General features: G+C 39.8%; 1 protein-coding gene across 4 annotated transcripts in view; it reads right to left on the bottom strand.

The window, feature by feature from the left end:
* The window catches only part of LOC105940627 (uncharacterized), a 63,986-nt gene extending 48,641 nt beyond the window's left edge, over positions 1-15,345 (bottom strand). For all 4 annotated transcript variants that reach the window (XR_013095813.1, XR_013095814.1, XM_076880698.1 and 1 more), the window contains exons 1-4: positions 15,275-15,345; positions 7,159-7,252; positions 5,448-5,867; positions 3,694-5,317 (exon numbers count right to left, since the gene is read on the bottom strand). Coding sequence is in view for 2 of the 4 variants with exons in the window: in XM_076880698.1 (XP_076736813.1) it covers positions 3,694-5,317; positions 5,448-5,469 (1,646 nt within the window). In the remaining 2 variants the exon portion in view is untranslated. The remainder of the gene's footprint in view (positions 1-3,693; positions 5,318-5,447; positions 5,868-7,158; positions 7,253-15,274) is intronic.
* Positions 15,346-19,053: the final 3,708 nt, after the last annotated feature.

Here is a 19,053-nt window from a genome sequence, read left to right as displayed (position 1 = left end):
AGAAAAGAAATTTTATATCTTCTCTGTTAATTGATGGCATTGAATGTGACGACCCTAAAATTTTGGAGAATGAAACTTATACATTCTATTCCAATTTATACTCCTCACAGTTCTCCCAAGCAGATTGTGATGTCTTTTTTGATCAAATAGATAATCTGATCCCTAAAATTGATGAATCATTTAAGGAATTATGTGAATCTGACTTCAGAATTGAAGAGTTAGATGCATCTGTTAAGAAAATGGCACTTAATAAATCCCCTGGTCCAGATGGGCTTACAGTTAATTTCTTCCAATTTTTTTGGGAAGACTTACGGGAAATTTTATTCAAAGCTATACTGGCCAGTATTGAAAAGGGAGAATTGATGTCTAGCATGAAACAAGGATTAATTACATTAATTCCTAAACCAAACAAAGATAAACGACAATTGGATAACTTAAGGCCCATAACTTTATTAAATACAGATTATAAAATTTTCTCTAGCTCAGTTGCAACAAGGCTCAAACAAGGGGTTTCAAGTATAATTAGTGAGACACAATAAGGGTTTTTGAAAGACAGGAACATTCATAATAATATCAGATTGGTTTTAGACTTACTGGACTACAATGATCTGATTAGTGATGACAGTTTTATTCTTTTCTTGGACTTTTATAAAGCTTTCGATTCAGTAGAACATCCTTTTATTTTAGAAACACTAACTCGATTTGGATTTGGGGATAAATTTAGGAAGATAATAGATATACTGTATAATGATATAAATAGCTCTGTGTCATTAGGCTATGGCACTGGTAAAAGATTTAGCGTCAAAAGAGGAATTAGGCAAGGGTGTGGAAGCTCTCCGTTGTTGTTCATAATGGTTGTGGAGATGCTCGCAATTCTAATTAAAAACAGCAGCGTTGCCGGAATTGAGATTATGGACAATTCTTTAATAATTAGTCAACTTGCGGATGACACTACTCTTTTCTTAAAAAATGAACATCAGATTCCCCTGGTAAAACAAATAATCACTACATTCTCAAAAGCTTCAGGCTTAAAGTTAAATTTAAATAAATGTGAATTATTGGCATTAAAGGAGTGTAATTCACAATTACTGTACGATATAAAGGTGAAGAAGGAGGTAAAATATTTGGGCATCACAATTTCAAAAGATCACAAAGTCTTAGAAAAAGTAAATATTTTAGATAATGTTGACAAATGTAAGACAATCCTAAATAAGTGGTTACAAAGAGACATCACAATTTTTGGAAGAATATTATTAACCAAAATGGATAGTTTATCTAGATTTATATATCCAGCTTACTCTCTATCAATATCGAATAAAGTTATTAAAACAATTAATAGCTTGAATTTTAATTTTATTTGGAGGAATAAGTGCCATTATATATCTAAAGATGATTTGGTTAAACCATACATTGAAGGCGGTGGAAACGCAATTGATTTTGACATAATGAATGGTGTTTTGAAACTTAAATGGTTAAAATCCTTCCTAAATAATCCACACTCCATTTGGTTTTTTATACCAAGTAAGGTCTTTAACACACTGGGGGGTATCGACTTTCTCCTAAAGTGTGACTTTGAAATTACTAAGCTACCTGCTAAACTCTCTGAATTCCATAAACAGGTCCTTCTTTATTGGAAAATGTTATTTAAACATAATTTCACTCCACATAATAGCCCAATTTGGAACAATAGATATATACTGATGAACAGAAAATCTATTTTTATTCAAGATTGGTTATCAAAAGGTGTTTGGGCAATTGCCCATTTTGTAGATGAGGAAGGACATGTTCTAGGACATCAAGATTTTTGCCAAAAGTTTAATATCCAATGTTCTAAAAGTAAATTTAATCGGGTTATAAAATCCATTCCATTGTCACTTAAAAACATAGTTGTAAATGATATAATATATTCTGACATCTCCCCCAAGTTAAGGCAATTATATATAGATGGTATTCGATTTTGTGATGTTAAATGCAACAATAAGTTTCTTAGATCTTCATTAAGGAGTCTTTATTCTCCAAATTTACTTAGACTTAATTACATATTAAAAGATTTCCAAAGGGAAGAAATTGAAAAAATAAGAACTGATTATATCACCTTCCCTATCCCTCCTAAAGGGAAAGAAGTCCAATTTAAAATCTTGAATAAAATTTACCCGACAAATAGACTCCTTAGTGATAGATTCAAAATAGAAACGGGTAATTGTGTATTTTGTGAAACAGAAGAGGAGGATTTGGACCATCTATTCTTTTTGTGCAATTTTATACAAATATTTTGGTTGGATTTTCATACCTGGCTTTATTCCAGTGGGATTCAAATTACCCCATTTACCTTAAATATGATAATGTTTGGAGTGTTTTTGAAAGAAAAGAAAGCTAATTATGGTGTTAATGTGTTATTAATCTTGTGTAAGTATTTTATACATAAATGTCGCTTTTTTAAGATTAAACCAACACTGGCTCACTGGAAAAACGACCTAAACCTGTTGGTTAAATCTTTGACTTTAGTTAAAAAGAAAAAGGCTGCTTTTTTTGTTTCCTTTGTAGAAGATTTTGATTTAGTGAGTTAATAATCTGTTAATTTATGTGACCCCATCTTTATATTTTATTTTCACTATATATGAAAGTTGCTAATATGTAAGAAATGTTTATTCTCTGAATCTGTAATATATGGTGCATTTTGTTTGTATGTTTATATTACTAATAAAAGAAAAAAAACAAAAACAAAAAAAAAACAAAAACAAAGGATGGGAGGAATGTACCATCTTAGCAGTGGTTAGAGGGGGTCCGTGGAACAGTCTATATACACAAATCACAGGGGTTTTCTACAGTCTCATGACAGTGACGTAAGCAAGTGCGACGTTCGTGACAACAGCTGTGTGCAGATCAACAATGGATAATATATCGAGTGCGGGAGAGAGTATGACCGTGCAGCGTTTAAAGCGTGGAAGTACTGACCTTATTTTAAGTTTGATTCCATAAAAAGTGACAAAAACATTAGCGTCCATCGTGCGTGGGAAGAAAACTTCTTTTTACAGCGAAAAAAAACCCCTAAACTTCCAAGCAAGCACCGAGTGCGCTACGACGTAATGGGAAACTCACAGAGAAACTCGCGGATTCTTCCACTGACTGCTGCGGCACACCTGCACCAGGGACCGCTAGTCTTTGACATTATTTATTTTCTGCTGTGTTTTACTTGCATCTATTTGAAAGAGTGAGTGTAAACAAAAAAATTATTTTACGTGCTGGAATGTGCAGAAAATAGGTTTAAATGTTAAACTAATTTCTTCCAGTCAGAGAATGTTGCATATAATTAAATATTTGCTTGATGCATAAAGTTAAAAGATTAAAACTAATAAAACAAGTTTTAAAAAGAGACTTTTCCATTTGATTACATTTTGTATGATGGATTATGTAGAAAAAGTAGAATTGGGCTGAAAGATCTATCGCTTTATCACCTATTCAGGTTGTAAATCGTGTTTTTAAAAAGTAACTAAGTAACTAAGTAATTAATTACTTTTGAAAAGAAGTAATCAGTAAAGTAACGGGATTACTTTTTTGGGGAAGAAATCAGTTATTAGTTACTGATTACTTTTTTCAAGTAACTTGACCAACACTGATTAAAAGTCAGAAAATGTCAAAAAGTCTACAGATATTTAGATTAAACAAACACGTAAACTATATGTTCTTACTTACCTTGAGAGTTTGCTCAGGCATCCTAGTAATGGTCTTATTCCTTGTTTTGATACTTTTGTCTTTTCCAAGTTCAGCTGTATTTTCCTCTCCTTACTCTGGCTGATTATATAGGACACAGCATAGCATTGCTGAGGATCGAGAGTCTCCCCACTCAGATCAAGACAGTAGTCCAGTTTATCCAGAAGATAAACACAGGCTTCAGCAGACTGAGACTCATAGAGACACTGACATAAGAACAGCAAGTCTATTTCACAGTCCTCAGTGTCACTACAATCTACAAAGGTGGTCACCAAGTGTTTGAAGAACCAGCCAGATGTTTCTCTGAGCTGCTGAGAAGGAATCAGACTTTCTAGCAAATCAGTGTTTTTATCATTTAACAGTCCACACAAAAAGGGGACTAAGTGTTTCATGTGTTTGATGTTGTCAGTCAGACACTGTTGGACAACACTTCTGGTCCGTTCTGGATCCTTCAAGACCCACAGTGCTGCAAAAAACTCTTGAACAGTGTAGTGGAGAAAGGCACACAAGGGTTTCTTTGCAGTTGAGCTGACTTGAGATACACTCCTGCTCAAAAAAGCTAAATAAGCACAGCTTTCTAATTTGGGCAGTGATTTCAGGTTCACATTTTTTCCTTCTGTTGCACAAAAAGCAGCCTCAGATAAAGACAGTACTGCATCCCATTTAGTGCTTTCATTTTCAGATGTCTTGCCAACATTTCTCTGAATGCAGAAATGGAGGATATTGAGGTATATTTCTGTAACTGTGCAGGGATGTGGAGAGAACTCTGAGCCCTCAAAACTAAAGCAGGCAACCACCATCAGAGCGTACATGGGGACGTGGCACAGAGAGAATAATTCCAAGTTACACAAAACTTTGTTGAAGTGTTCCTCACTCAGATACTTGGATAAGTATTCTCTGATGCCCTGCTCACTGAAGCCTTTCACTTCCACTCTGAGACAGTCCCAACCTAACAGGAAGTCTGCTGACTCCACCTCTGGTCTGCAGGTGATGATGATCTTTGCTTCAGGTAGAAGAGTCTTCTGTATGAGCTTAAACACCACAGAAGTAGAGGGGATATCTGTAACGCCATCAAAAATGATAGTAACATTGTCAGCATTATTCTTTATGTCCTCTAAGACTTTGTCTTTGCCTTCATCTGGTTCATTGAACACACTGAAGAGAAGATCCTCCAGTTTATGGACCTCTGTGATGTTGGGTGTTTCTCTCATATCAAAGTAGAACATGTAATCTAGATCCTTGTTGTCTTTCTCTGACCATAGTTTCAACATCTGATGGACCACAGCCGTTTTCCCAGTTCCAGGTTTTCCTACCAAAAGGATTTTTCTTTCATACGTTTTCAGCAGTTCACTGGGGGAAGTTTCCTGTTTGTCCTCAGGTATGTAGGCCTTTAGTTTTTTAGTGCGAACCTTCCTGCTTTTTTTGATCTTTGACTTTTTTATTTTGGATGGTGAAGCCTGTCCTTGTGTGTCTAACACAAGTGAAGTGTACGACAAAGATGTCTCCTTGTTGAACAGGACTGCTTTACTTTGGATCCATGATCTTTCTGAAATCTTTTGAGTTTCTGATTTCAGCTTTTGCTGGTATCTGTGGCACGGGCTGGGCCCTGAAAGAAAGGAGAAATTAATTAAAAAGTAATTTAGTGATTTAACTCATGTGTCACTGAACAACACTGCATTTTAAATGAGTGTGATCACATTAAAACATGCCACGGACTTCAGTTTGTTTAAAAATACCTTGTAAATACGTTACATCCATGTTGGTGTCCTCCTTGAAGGAAAAGCAGCTGATCCAGTAGTTCAGGTCAAATTCGTCTTTCAAAGAAGAGTCTGTCTCTGTATTTTCCAAAACAGACTGAGCTTTCTGTGGATCTCTTTATTATGTCAATAATCCTGAGAAACTCATAGCAAGCTGCTTCCCCCTTTTTGATGACAGAGTCCACAGTTCTTCTCCTTTTGTCAAAGTCGCCACCATCTGTCCTTATTTTACTGACTTCTTCCTCTGAGAAAACTCCTCTCTGGTACAGATTCTCCACAATCACAGCAGTGAGCCTCTTTAATGTTCTCACCAGGTTGAGTCTGGCCCTCCTGACAAACTCCACTGCTGACTGAGATGTACAAGCTATGTTTCCTTTATTTCCTGGATTTCAGTAACTTCTGTTGAAAAAATAAATAAATATGAATTTAAACAAAATATATTTCACTTCAAAGATTCAGACTATTAAATATAAAGCATGCCAAAAGAAATAGACTTGATCTCCACCCAACACTAATTTATCTTAGATTGACGTCCCACTGATCACATCCTGTGTCAAACAAGCTGGTTTAAAGGAGGGGGGGGGGGGGGGGGGGGGGGACTAAAACTGCATTTAAAACAAACAAACACACACACACACACACACACACACACACACACACACCTGCTTAATTTTAAATTATTAATTAAGAACGACTGCAGAATTTTCTTTTCCACAGTTTTATTTGATGCTTAATTATTGAGCCACAGTTTTATTTTTGATGTTGCTTTTGATCCTAGCACTGCTCGGCTTTGTTTTAAATTGATGTGTCAAGTGTATTTATAATTTATCCTCAGGTTTTGACTTTTTTCCCCTGTGTCTATTGATTTTATATTCTTTGTTCATTGCATGTTTTTTTTTTTTTTTGCAAATAAACTTGCAACTCTGGTTTTTAAAGTGCTATGCATTTTCCCATTTTACATCCTCACTACTTACTCAGCACACTGCGAGTCTTAGTGACTTGAGTAGTAATCTCTTTAAACGATTATTTATTAATTCACTCATTTATTTGTTCTGGACTGTTAACAGCTCAGCCATTCTTCAGCAAGATCTACACTGATGTTGGAAACTTACTCCAAATCTATGCCATACATATTTTTTTTTAATGAACCATATTCATCGCAACTGTTTTTTAAACCTTTTATGCTTTAAGCTGAATTTATATTAACTCCATTTTACAATCAGCCAGTTAAGAATATCTGGTTTCTTAAAAGATTCAAGATTCTTTATTTGTCACATGCATAGTTATACGAGTACAACACGCAGTGAAATGAAATGTTTCCTGAAATGCTCTTCAACTATGCATAAAGAGGACATTATATACAGTAAGTAGTGAATTATATACATTAAGTTCTGGTTTAGGACTTGGATGGCCTGAGGGTAGAAGCTCCTCTTGAGCCTCCCCGTTTTTGCTCGGATGGTGCAGACGGAATCTTCTGCCTGATTGCAGAAGTTGGAACAGTTTGTTGCTGGGATGGGATGGGTCCTTTAATATCTGAACTGCTCTGGACCAACATCTCCTGGTGTAAATGTCTTGTAGGGATGGGAGAGCATTGCCGCATTGATCACTCTCTGAAGAACTTTTTGGTCCTTAACACAGCTATTCACATACCAGGATGTGATCGTCTGTGTGAGGATGCTCTCCACAGTACCTGCATAGAAAATCCTGTAGATCACTGGAGAGACCCCGAACTTCCTCAGTTGTCAAAGATGGTACAGGCGCTGCCTAGCCTTTTTGGACTGGACCTGAAAGGTAATGGAGAAATGGTAAATGGTAAATGGCCTGTATTTGTATAGCGCTTTACTAGTCCCTAAGGACCCCAAAGCGCTTTACACAGTCATCCACCCATTCACACACACACTGGTGATAGCAAGCTACATTGTAGCCACAGCCACCCTGGGGCGCACTGACAGAGGTGAGGCTGCCGGACACTGGCGCCACCGGGCCCTCTGACCACCACCAGTAGGCGGTGGGTGAAGTGTCTTGCCCAAGGACACAACGACCGAGACTGTCCAAGCCGGGGCTCGAACCAGCAACCTTCCGATTACAAGGCGAACTCCCAACTCTTGAGCCACCATCGAGAAGATGAGAGTTCTGTAAGTTAGGTACATGTAAACAGTTGTGCCTGAAACAAGTGACTACAAGGCTTTAGTAAACGAGAAGCAGCTATACTCCCCGTGTGTGGTTCAGTGATTCCATTTTTGTTTTTTGAAGATGCAACATTATTTTGGCGATGAGGACATTTAGGGGGAAGGAAGTGGGCAATCGGACACACACACAAAAAAAGAACAAAGTGATGGGAGTCAGCTACAGATTTCGCTAGCTTTCAATGAATGCAAGAGTTTTCCACTGAAAATAGAAGGCAGTAATTTGAAGCGGAAAATGGCTATAATTGGCATGGTAGTAGCGTTCGATCCAAAGAATCAGACTTGGGATGAGCATATGGAAATACTCAAGCAGTTTTTCCACAGCTAACTGGATCAAGCAGAAAAGCAAAGAGCTATATTAATAAGTGTCGTCGGAGCAGCGACCTACAGCTTGATGTGAAATCTTCTCAGCCTGGCCAAGCTGAAAGACAAAACCTTCCAAGAGCTGGTACTTCTGAAGAAAAATCCCTTTGATCCAGAGCCCAGTGAAACTGTGCAAAGGTATAAATTCGACGATCGCTTCCGCAAGCCATATGAAACTGTCATAGAATATGTAGCGGAGCTGCGTCACCTGGCACAAGATTGTAACTGTGGCAACACATGTTGAGAGATAGGATTGTCTGCAGAATTAGGGATGATTGAATTCAGAGTGTCTCTTGGCATAGAGATGCAAATATGCGGCTTTTCAGGGGTCTTGTCTTGACGAAGTTTACCATGCACACAACATCATCCAACACAGGAGCTAGGTCTGCTGGTAAAGTCTTGGTAACGAGCGCCTCATGCTGCAGAAAACAGTACGTAACAATAACATCTGGGTGTACCGCTTTCACTCTGCTAACGAAACCTTTGGTGCACCCAACCACAGTTGCTGCTCCATCAATGCAGACACTCAGTTTTTCCACTTAATTCCTCCTTGTTCAAGATATTCAGGTGTAACCCAAAAACTTTCCTCTCCTGTTGTTTTTTCTGGTAGTACCTTGCAAAATAGAAAGTCTTCTCTGATAGAGTCTCCATCCACAAAACACACATTGGCCAAGAGTTGGAAATGTCCACTTATGTCCGTAGACTCAACAAGTTGCACTGCAAACTTCTCCAAAACCAAACTTTCAATGTCTGCAGACATGTCATCGATACGTCTGGCAATTGTGTTATCTGAGAGCGGGACTCTGGCTATTTCTTTAACTGCATCAGGGTCAAGCATCTCACTCACAATTGCTTTGCAGGTAGGTAGGATTAAAGTCTCTGCTACTGTGTGTCGTTTTTTGGATTTGGCTATAAGTTCAGCTACTAAGTAGCTAGCTTTGAGAGCTCTTTCAGACACCTTTGTGTTTTTTTCTCATTAAAGTTAGCCATTTCTCAGTGTCTTCACACAGGCGAACAAAATAGTCTGTGTTCTTCTTTTGAAGTGGGGAATGTTTTGTGTGGAGATAACGTTAAAGCTTGCATGGGACCATTACACTGTTTGAGAGCTTTTCCTCACACACCAAACATAACGGAGTCGGTGCAGTCAGATCTCCAGTGAAAGTAAATCGAAACGAAAGATAACTTTTGCTGTATTGCTTCAAGCTCACCGATTTAGCTTTCTTGTGACTACCACTCATACTAGGCTCTTCTGAGTTACAAATTTTGTCCAGGGCCCAGTTCGGAGTTTGCAGGATTTTTTTTCAAATATTTATCCATCTTTGTTGTACGTCTTGCAACTGCCACGTACCACACGCATCACTATTTCTATTGTCTTAACTTAACAAGGTCATATTGTGCTACTCACTGCCACCCACTGGCATGAAAGAGTAATTACTCTACCAGTCACTGCATTGAAAGCACAGATGCCCAACAACAATTTTATTATTTGCAGTGTTATGTGCGTGTGTTGTTTGTTTCTGAATGAATGTATGGGGGCTCGGCTGTGACTGGTGGACGGAAGGAACGGCTTGATGTAACTGGCTCCCGTTGTGGATGTAATCAATAAAAGGACGACAGAAGAAACTGTGGAAAACTTCCCGTGCACTTCCCTCAGGTCCAGACGGAGCAGCCGCAGCCATAGCTAATTAGTTAAATTCGGGAATGTGTGTGAAGTGTGGAGCAAGTAGGGTGAGCTGCCAATTATTTTGGGAAGCTTTATTTTCTCCTGTGTTGTTAGACCAGGGAGGTCAGACTGTGTCATTTCTTTTGTTGTTTTCTTGAAGAGGTCAAAGGGGAACCGAAGTTTAGGTTGGGTTTTGTTTGTTGTGTTGGCCTGAAATCATACACTCCCACTATCGTTGTACTGAGTGCCATTGCCGTAAATAAATTATTGTTAAAAGCCCGATGATGCAGCTGTGTCTGTTTGGGCATGGGAAGTCACGGGACACCCCGCTCTCGTTACGGTCATTCCGAGCCAGATCGTAACATGATTTGGGGGCTCATCCGTTTTGTCTTGTTTTTTGGCTGGTTTTGTGGTCTGTAGTCAGCCTATCTTTCATGCGTGTGGAGGGGAAGTGAAGGATGAATGTTTGAGGATGGAGTTTTCTTTAGATGATTTTGTTACCTTGCCTTCCTGGGATAAGATAGAGCAGATCGGACTATCCACTCTGTGTTGATCTGCCTGCAGCAAGACTGCCCCCGCTGCAGTTGCGCTGGCGTCAACCTCCAACTTAAAAGGAGATACAAAGTTAGGTGCTGCTAAAACTGGGGCACTGCACAATAAAGTCTTCACCGACTTAAAAGCAGTTTGGCACGCCGTAGTCCATATGAAGGGTTTGGTCGGGCTGACCAGGTCAGTCAGGGGAGCGACTACGGAGGTAAAATTTTTACAGAAACCTCGGTAGTAGCCACACATTCCTAAGAAGCGGCGTAACGCCCTCCTTGTTTGTGGAATCGGAAACAAAATAATACCCTCTACCTTCGCGGTCACGGGGCACACTCGCCCTTGACCCACCTGCTTTCCAAGGTAGGTGATGGTTGCTTTTCAAACTCACATTTGGTCATATTTACGGTGAGCAATGTTTCCTCAAAACATTTAAAAACAGTTAAGAGGGTTTGGAGATGATCACTCCAGGAAGCAGAATATATGACCACATCATCTAAGTAGGCATCAGAGTTAGGTACCCCGACCAAAACCTTAGGCATCAGGTGCTGAAATCTGGCACATTACGCAAGCCGAAGGGCATCACTGTATACTGAAGGAAGTGATCAGGGTAATGAATGTTGAGATCTCAGACGCTCTAGCAGTTAAAAGAACCTGCCAGTCTCCCTTTCATCAATCCAATTTGGTCACATAAGTAGCGGATCCAACCTGATCAACACAGTCATCCATCCAAGGTAATGGGAAAGAGTCGGCTTTAGTGGCCGCATTTACCTTTCGATAATCCGTACAGAATCGAGGAGTATTGTCAGACTTTGGCACTAACACACATGGAGAGCTCCATGCGCTAGCACTTGGAACGGCTAAGCCGTGCTCTCGGAGAGAATTGACTTCTCTCTGCATTATTTCCCTTTGCGTCATCGCTCCCAGATAATCCATTATCCGACAGTTTGTAAGCGGGGAGGATGGCAACAGCGCACACCGGAGGCGCTGTTGTATTTTGTTCAAGTGGATAGAACAGTTTCAATATATTCACATTACAAACTCTGGTTTTTCGCCGCCGAGCTAGAGTGCGAATCACATAGTTGTTATTGTCGAGTTTACGTTCAACACTGTAAGGACCAGCAAACTGCGTTAGTAAACTGGACACCACCACAGGCAATGACATGAACACTTTGGCCCCTGGTTGAAAACTTCTATCCACAGATTTTTTGTCAAATCGAGATTTCATTTTAGTTTGCACTTGCTTCAGGTTTTCCCCGGCTATTTGCCACGCTAGCCGATGTCTATCTTGAAGCTGACTCACGTAGTTAAGAACACTACACTGCTCGTCCGGGGTCTCCGCCACTTTTCCCTCAGAAGTCGGAGAGGGCCTCGGACCACATGTCCGAAAACAGCGGGACTGCTGTTTAGCCTCTCTAATGGCAAACAACAATAGGGGCAACCCCCATCCCACTCTTTACCAGACTCTAAACAGACTCTTACTTATGTAACATAACTTTGAGAGTTTGGTGGAACCTTTCCAAAGCACCTTGACTCTCGGGGTGATATGGGATAGATGTAACATGCTTGGCATGTAGTTCTTTAACAACCTGTGCAAAGACTTTAGACATAAAGTTGGTGCCTTGGTCTGTTTGAATGATTTTTGGCAACCCAAACATAGAAATAATTTGATCAAAGCCTTAATTACTGCTTTGGCTTTCACCGTACGGAACGGAATGGCCTCCAGAAATCTCGTTGCTGAGCACATTACAGTGAGAATATACTGATGACCGGCTTTTGTTTTCGGCAACGGTCCCACACAGTCTAGTATTACTTTTTCAAAAGGTTCACCCATTACTGGAATAGGAGATAATGGCACAGGCAGAATGGGCTTATTGGGTTTGCCCACCAACTTGCAGGTGGCACAAGACCAACAGTAATCAGCTACATGTTAAATCAGGCCAAAAGAAGTTGTGCAGCACTCGGTAATAAGTTTTATTTATTCCGAGATGCCCAGCCATGCCGGCGTCATGTGCTAAGCTTAGCACCTGATCACGATGCTGGGATGGTACCACCACCTGTGTAACACTCAATGTTTCATGCTGATCTGAGGACCGCCGCCTCATTAACACGCCATCCTGCAGGAAAAAATGAGGAAGGATGCTTTCCCCAGCAGTGACAGCGGCTGCAAAACAGGAACTCAAAGACTTGTCATTTTTCTGAGCGCTTACCAAAGCTTCTTTATTCACATCTCCGCCCAATTCCGGCATTAGATTTATCAAACTGCGTTTCTGTTTCATACGGTCTTTCTCCCCTACAAAAGGCTTTTGCTCCATAGCCACAAACGTATCTGCGATACTAACGACATCAGCAAATGTGTGCGCCCGCGTAACAGTGCAAACGGGAAACACTGTCGCTTTCAGATCAATAACATCTGAGGTGGTAGCAACAGGGGTATCCATCACTTCAGGCGGTGGAAAAACTTTCCCTCCAGCCTAATCATTGCCCAAAATAAACGACACACCTTTAAACGGCAACTGTTGTCTTACGGCGACATACCCGGTGGAGTGGTGCACAAAGAACACTCATTTCAATTCCCCACACCAACACATCTGTGTGGTAGGCGGTTTTATCCGACAGTGGCAACACATCATCTAACATAAAAGACTGATGTGCCCCGATGTCTCGGAGAATAGTGATAGGAACCCTGTCCTTCTCTTCTCCTGTCACCGAAACGAAGCCTTGGGAAAGGAATGTTTTAAAACGTGACTCTACCTCCATCTCTGGGTTACACCCCTGTGTTCGATCAGGACATATAGGTGGGGAAACTACTTTAATGAGCCCCACGGGTCCCTTAGACCCTCTGCGCTGCTCTTTCTTCCACAGCGCAGGACAACGGGCAATCAGGTGACCAGACTCATGGCAATAAAAACATTCCCGCCTTCAGTTTCCTCCTGTCTCGCCTTTCGGGCCTGTTTAGGAGTTTTTATTCCCTTTTCCTGCCTTCCCCTCACTTCTCGTGCTACCCCAGCTGGGAAAATGGTTTTATGTGTGAGGGGAAATTCGTCCGCTAAAACTGCTGCTTTCGCCAGGGACGTCACCTTCTGTTCATTTAAATAAACAACTAACTGATCAGGGAGACGCTTTTTAAATTATTCTCCAAGAAGCACTTCCTTTAATCCTTCAATATCCTTCACTTTGCTTGCTTGCATCCAGCGTTCAAAGAAGTGACGTTTCTCACGGGCAAATTCCACAAAAATTTGATCAGCGGTCTTTTCACTTTTACAAAATTTCTGACGGTAAGCCTCGTATGAACTATACGTGTGCAGAATGGATTTTTTCACAATATCATATTGGAGGCTGTCGTTAACGGAAAGGCTAGTACATACTTCTGGAGCCTTGCCGATTAACTTACACCGGAGTAGCAGCGCCCAAAACTCCTTAGGCCAATTCAATGTGGCTGCTATACGCTCAAAAGCGCTGAAATAAGAATCAACCTCAGCCTCCCGAAACGGAGGGACTAGTGTAACATGCTTGGTGATGTCAAAGCCTGTTGAAGTAACTGTGTCTGTTTGGGCAAAGTAATTATTAAATTGCATTTTTTATTTAATTGAAATGAAATAATTTCCCATGGCACACCTAACGATCTCTCACGGCACACCTATGTGCAGCGGCACAGTGGTTGGGAAACACTGGTTTATTGGTCTGAGTATGGAAGACTATTGATGTTTGTTTATGGTTAAGTGCGGGCAAGTGCTGGTTGTAAAACATTATTGTCTACTGGACTTAAGTTCTAATGGAGATTGACCATTTGATTGAACACTTTTTTGAAAGCAGTATCCTTTAAGCTTGTGTGTAGAGTGGTTAAAACAGATAACATAATTTAAGCATTTTAAAAATACACAAGTGAATATTGTACTACAAAGCTTATACAGTGCTATTGATGTGTTTGTAGTTGTGATAGAAATGAATGTTTTATTTTTATTTAATGAAATAAATGTTTAAATTAGGGCAGGATATTTTAATAAGGGTTTGACTGCTCACAATATTCACAGATGTGTGATAACAAACATGGTTTTGTATCTTTTGGTTTGTATTTAAAGGTTTTCCACCTGTTTTTTATGACTGTATTAATTGATCATTATTATTATTAGTAGTAGTAGTAGTAGTAGTATCATTATAAACTTCTCGGTGAGGTACAGTGTCTACTGTAATTTTACAATAACACAGGTCTGCAAAAAATAAATAAATACATTTTTGCTGCATGGGATATTTTTGGTAAGTTTGATGTATTTTTAGGGTGCTGAATCCAAAAATGATCTCCATTTCCCTCCATCACCTACAGTTTTTTGCAAAACAAGCGGAGTTGACATTTAGAAAAAAAAAAAAAAAAAAAAAAAAAAAAAAAAAAGCACAAAAGCGATTAAAGAAAATCAATATTTGGTTACAATTAACTATGCATTTTTTTTCTTAGACTCCTTACCTTTCGCTATGGACACAATAAATCATTAAGTCATTATTGGATATGTTTTGTTTGGGGTTTTTTTTTTTTACTCAAGTATAGGATAACAGGTTTCAGTTTTAAAAAGGAAACTGTACGCTTAATTACACTAAAACATGAGTTTTGCAAGAACGAGATGGAATTTTTAAAATATTCTTCCTGGTTTCAGTGAGTAAAAATCTATAAGAAACAGTCAGAAAGTCCTATGCAGTTTTTCGGTTGCAGACCTGTGTAATCTTTCCCTTGAGTAGTCTAATATGGCTGACGCATCGCTAGGATAAAGGGCGGCAACATGACCTATATATTCAAAAAATTAAAAAATTAAAAAAACCATAAATCACATAAGTTACAGTCGGAACACTTGTGTCTCTCTTTAAACGTTTACAGATCAGTTCATGGTTTCTATGTCGGCGCGAAAAAGTGTATGCAAATGATTACCGTGTAACATTAAAGTCACATGTCCTAAACATATACGAAGTTTATAGTTTAGGACGATGTTCAGTTATGAAACACAGACTCGATGTAACGGCGGGAGTCTGAGCTCAAAACATCTTTAAAACAAGTCATAACATACCTGAGCAGCAACACAGAGCCTCACAGCTGAAGACACTTTCATTTAAAATAAACACTTCCTGTAGTTTCGCCTCAGCTCTTTTTGTAGCTGCTGCTAGTGTCCACACGATGGCGCCATTGTAGTAGCAGAAAGATGAAACAAACCACTTCTGTGGACGTTGGAAAAATGTTTTTATTGAGAAAGGGAACATATTAAATTATTTCAATAAAATTAAAAAGCATTCTATAAATACACTAACAACAATAAATACCATGATATACACAAGGACCCAAATGTGAAGAATGTAGTCAAAAGCTTTACTTTTCACTGTGAGGTTTCACCAATACAAACATCGAGCAAATGGAAAACAAGTACCAACAAAATATCAAGGTTCACTTTGAAAGCAAACTCAGTAAAATAAATAAATAAATAAATAAATAAATAATAATAATAATAATAATAATAATAATAATAATAATCTGAAACTGTAATTTCTTTTAAATTTCCCACTTATGGACATTTCCTCAATAACTGCACTGATTTTTTCCCCCATGTTGATCTGACCTTTTCCTCCATAATAATCACAACAAACTGGACACTAGTCCAAGCAAAGAAAGATCAATAGATTTAGGACAGAATGAGGAAGGACTGCAGGAAAGTTAACAAGTACAAACAGCTGTTTTACATGAAAGACCTGCGGGGTGGCTGTAGCTCAGGTGGCAGAACAGGTCAGCCACTAATCAGAAGGTCGGTGGTTCGATCCCAGGCTGCATGCCAAATATCCTTGGGCAAGATACTAACCCCATGTTTGCCTACTGCTGGTGGTCAGAGGGCCCGGTGGCGCCTGTGTCCGACAGCCTCGCCTCTGTCAGTGCACCCCAGGGCAGCTGTGGCTACAATGTAGTTTGCTATCACCAGTGTGTGAATGGGTGAATGACTGACTGTAGTGTAAAGCGCTTTGGGGCCTTTAAGGACTAGAAAAGTGCTATACAAATGCAGGCCATTTACCAAAATGCCTAAGGAAACTTCTGCTTGGAGAGCAGATAAGATGTTGTTTTGTTCACAAAAGAAAAATGACACAGACAAACCACAAAGAGATCCAGAACATACAAACATTTATTGCAAGATACAAACCTGAGGTTTGCAGAATACTGAAATGCAGGTAGTGCCAGAGTTTCTAAGAGGGGTTTAAGACAAACATACACTGAGCAGTTGGGGATACAGGATAGATTTACTTAAATATGCTGAAGCTTCTTCCTTATGTGGCAGCACGAAGGAGGAAAACCAGTAAAGTTGACACCCACACTTTTTAGGTAGAAGGACTGACAATACAAAACAGTTAATTAAAATACTTTATCAACAAACATTAATTAAAAGGACAAGATTCACTGCCACCCTAGTTAAAATGGAACTCAGTAAAATAATTTAACAAAATGGTGGAGACTAACCACTTCGGGAGGCAACCTAAAGGAAGGAGTGCCCAAAGGTGCCACCAATTACTCACCCGTGTAATCTCTCTGCAATCCTCACTTCTTCTTCTTCTTCGTGTTTAACGGCAGTTGGCAACCAACGTAAAGGAGCATTACCGCATCCTACTGTTCCGGAGTATGGGTCTGCAATCCTCACAGCCACTGTCACTGCAATTTAAATGGTGCGTTATACCCATTTCCCGGTGTGTACACTCACATGCAGTGGCGGTCCTAGCCTGTTTGGCGCCCTGGGCGAACACTCCCTCTGGCGCCCCCCCCCCCCCCCCATAAAAAGAATCAGAATCAGAATGGGGTTTATTGCCAAATGTTGAGCAGGTTTACAACATTAGGAAATTGCTGCGGTGCTTCAGTGCAAACATAGTGTCATAAATAGCACTTAAATAGACATGGAAAAAAATAAAAAAAATAAAAGTAGGGATAAGAATTAAAAGTGCTACGTGGAAAGATATATACATGAGTGCAGGTGGTGATCAGTGTCAAACATGGAATGATGCAGTGACACAGCGTAGGGTCATGTGTTAGTGGCGGGTACAGTCATATGGTTATTGTTCATGTGTCCAACAGCATTAACATAAAACTGTTGTCGAAATTCACCAGAGAAACACACACACATGAATTTAGGGAGAGTATGCATTGTATGCAAACGGCTACCAAACAGCCATCATAATTCGTCATACAATGAGAACAGGACAAAGCAACAATTTACCATTTCTTCTTGGAGCAACTGTAATCCACATTATTTCCTTAGGGATTAATAAAGTATTCTGACTCTGATAGTTTCACGATACATGACCTGCCATTATCCAATGACACATCTGCTTACCTGTATCTTTTGCTCGTTTCTCCTCTTCTTTTCTATTTTTTCTAAACTGAGCACCTGATGGCTTTGAACTTTTCTTGTCCATCTTACATTGGTTTTCATTTTGCACTCCAGTATGAACACAAATCCCCCAACTCGAGGATCGCCACAACATAACCTAATAGACCTACACCTTAGTTCACAGATTCACTTTGTCTAAGGTGTATTTCTGGGATTTCACACAACCCAGGATTCAAATCATGAATACAAATGGGCTTGGATTTACAACATTATGAACCCCTTTCCACGGGTTGTGTGTGAGACTTTAAATCATCAAACAGTAAATTATAAATTTTAAATTGTTATTGATCCCTTTGCCCCGAGTCCTAAAGTGTATATTTGTTTTCTTACTCTTCTTATTCTTATATTTATTGTTTGTTTACTTGCACTGCTGTAACTGGAGCCTCGTCGTCTCGTCTCTCTATATACTGGACTGTATGTAGCGGAGATGACAATAAAGTTTACTTTGACTTCAGCAGCAATAGGCGCACCGAGGGCTCTCGTGCTCACTTTTCGCGTATAGAATTTCTATAAAACATCGGTGCAGATTATGTCTGTATCATGATGTCTGGTGTTTTCGTGTTTGTTGTTTTGTTTTATTTTGCGAGTTGGTTATTAGATGCTGCTCCAGCCACCAGTGAATCCCCCGCCGCCCTGCCCTCTCCTCCCTGTGCCGCAAGCAGCAGGCACACCTCGCAAACGAAGGGCGCCCTTACTCCCAGCAAATGGGTGATAGAAAACCGATCGGTGCCTGTACCATTCCCAATATGTGCTGGCATGATGTCGGGGCAGCATGAGTACGAGCAATTTTTTTTTTTTTGCCGATGCCCGTGATGCCGCCCCGGGCAACCGCCCGTGTCGCCCGTATCAAAAACTGCTACTGCTCACATGCATCAGAGGGAATTCCACCACATATCCCTAGCCTCCACAACAAGCAGCCATGCCTCCACTAAAGCTAAATCAAAAAATAAAAACAGAACAAAAAACAACAACTATATATTGTGACATATAAAACACAAAACAACTCAGTAAACGAGATATAAAAGAAACAAGAACGAATTCAAACACCCTAAAATGCAACTCCTTTAAAAGCATGATTAAAATATAACAAACAATTAACACTAAAACAGCATAAAACAAGGAACCAGCCAATGCCAGTAGTAAATGACAGCAAAGCTACAACAAGACAGCAGCAGTGTTTAGGCCACCCTTTAATGGTTATACAGATTAAGCAGTTGCCAGGAGAAATGAATCCAGTCTGCAATACTTAACAACAACCTGTAATCTTTGCCACCTTGAACAGGAATGAGTGCAAGTTGCCAGAGCTCAAGAGTAGATGACAGCTGTTCCTGATAACCAACCTCTGATTAACAGCTAAGGGAAGGGTGAATGTTCATGCTAGTGTTTTCAGTGGCAGAAGTGCAGTTTTGGGTCTCTTTGAAGAACGAAAC

This window comes from Maylandia zebra, linkage group LG23 (genome assembly GCF_041146795.1).
Source record: "Maylandia zebra isolate NMK-2024a linkage group LG23, Mzebra_GT3a, whole genome shotgun sequence".
Lineage (NCBI taxonomy): Eukaryota > Metazoa > Chordata > Actinopteri > Cichliformes > Cichlidae > Maylandia > Maylandia zebra.
Note: the sequence above shows the minus strand (reverse complement) of the source record. Positions and strands in the feature narration are given on the sequence as shown.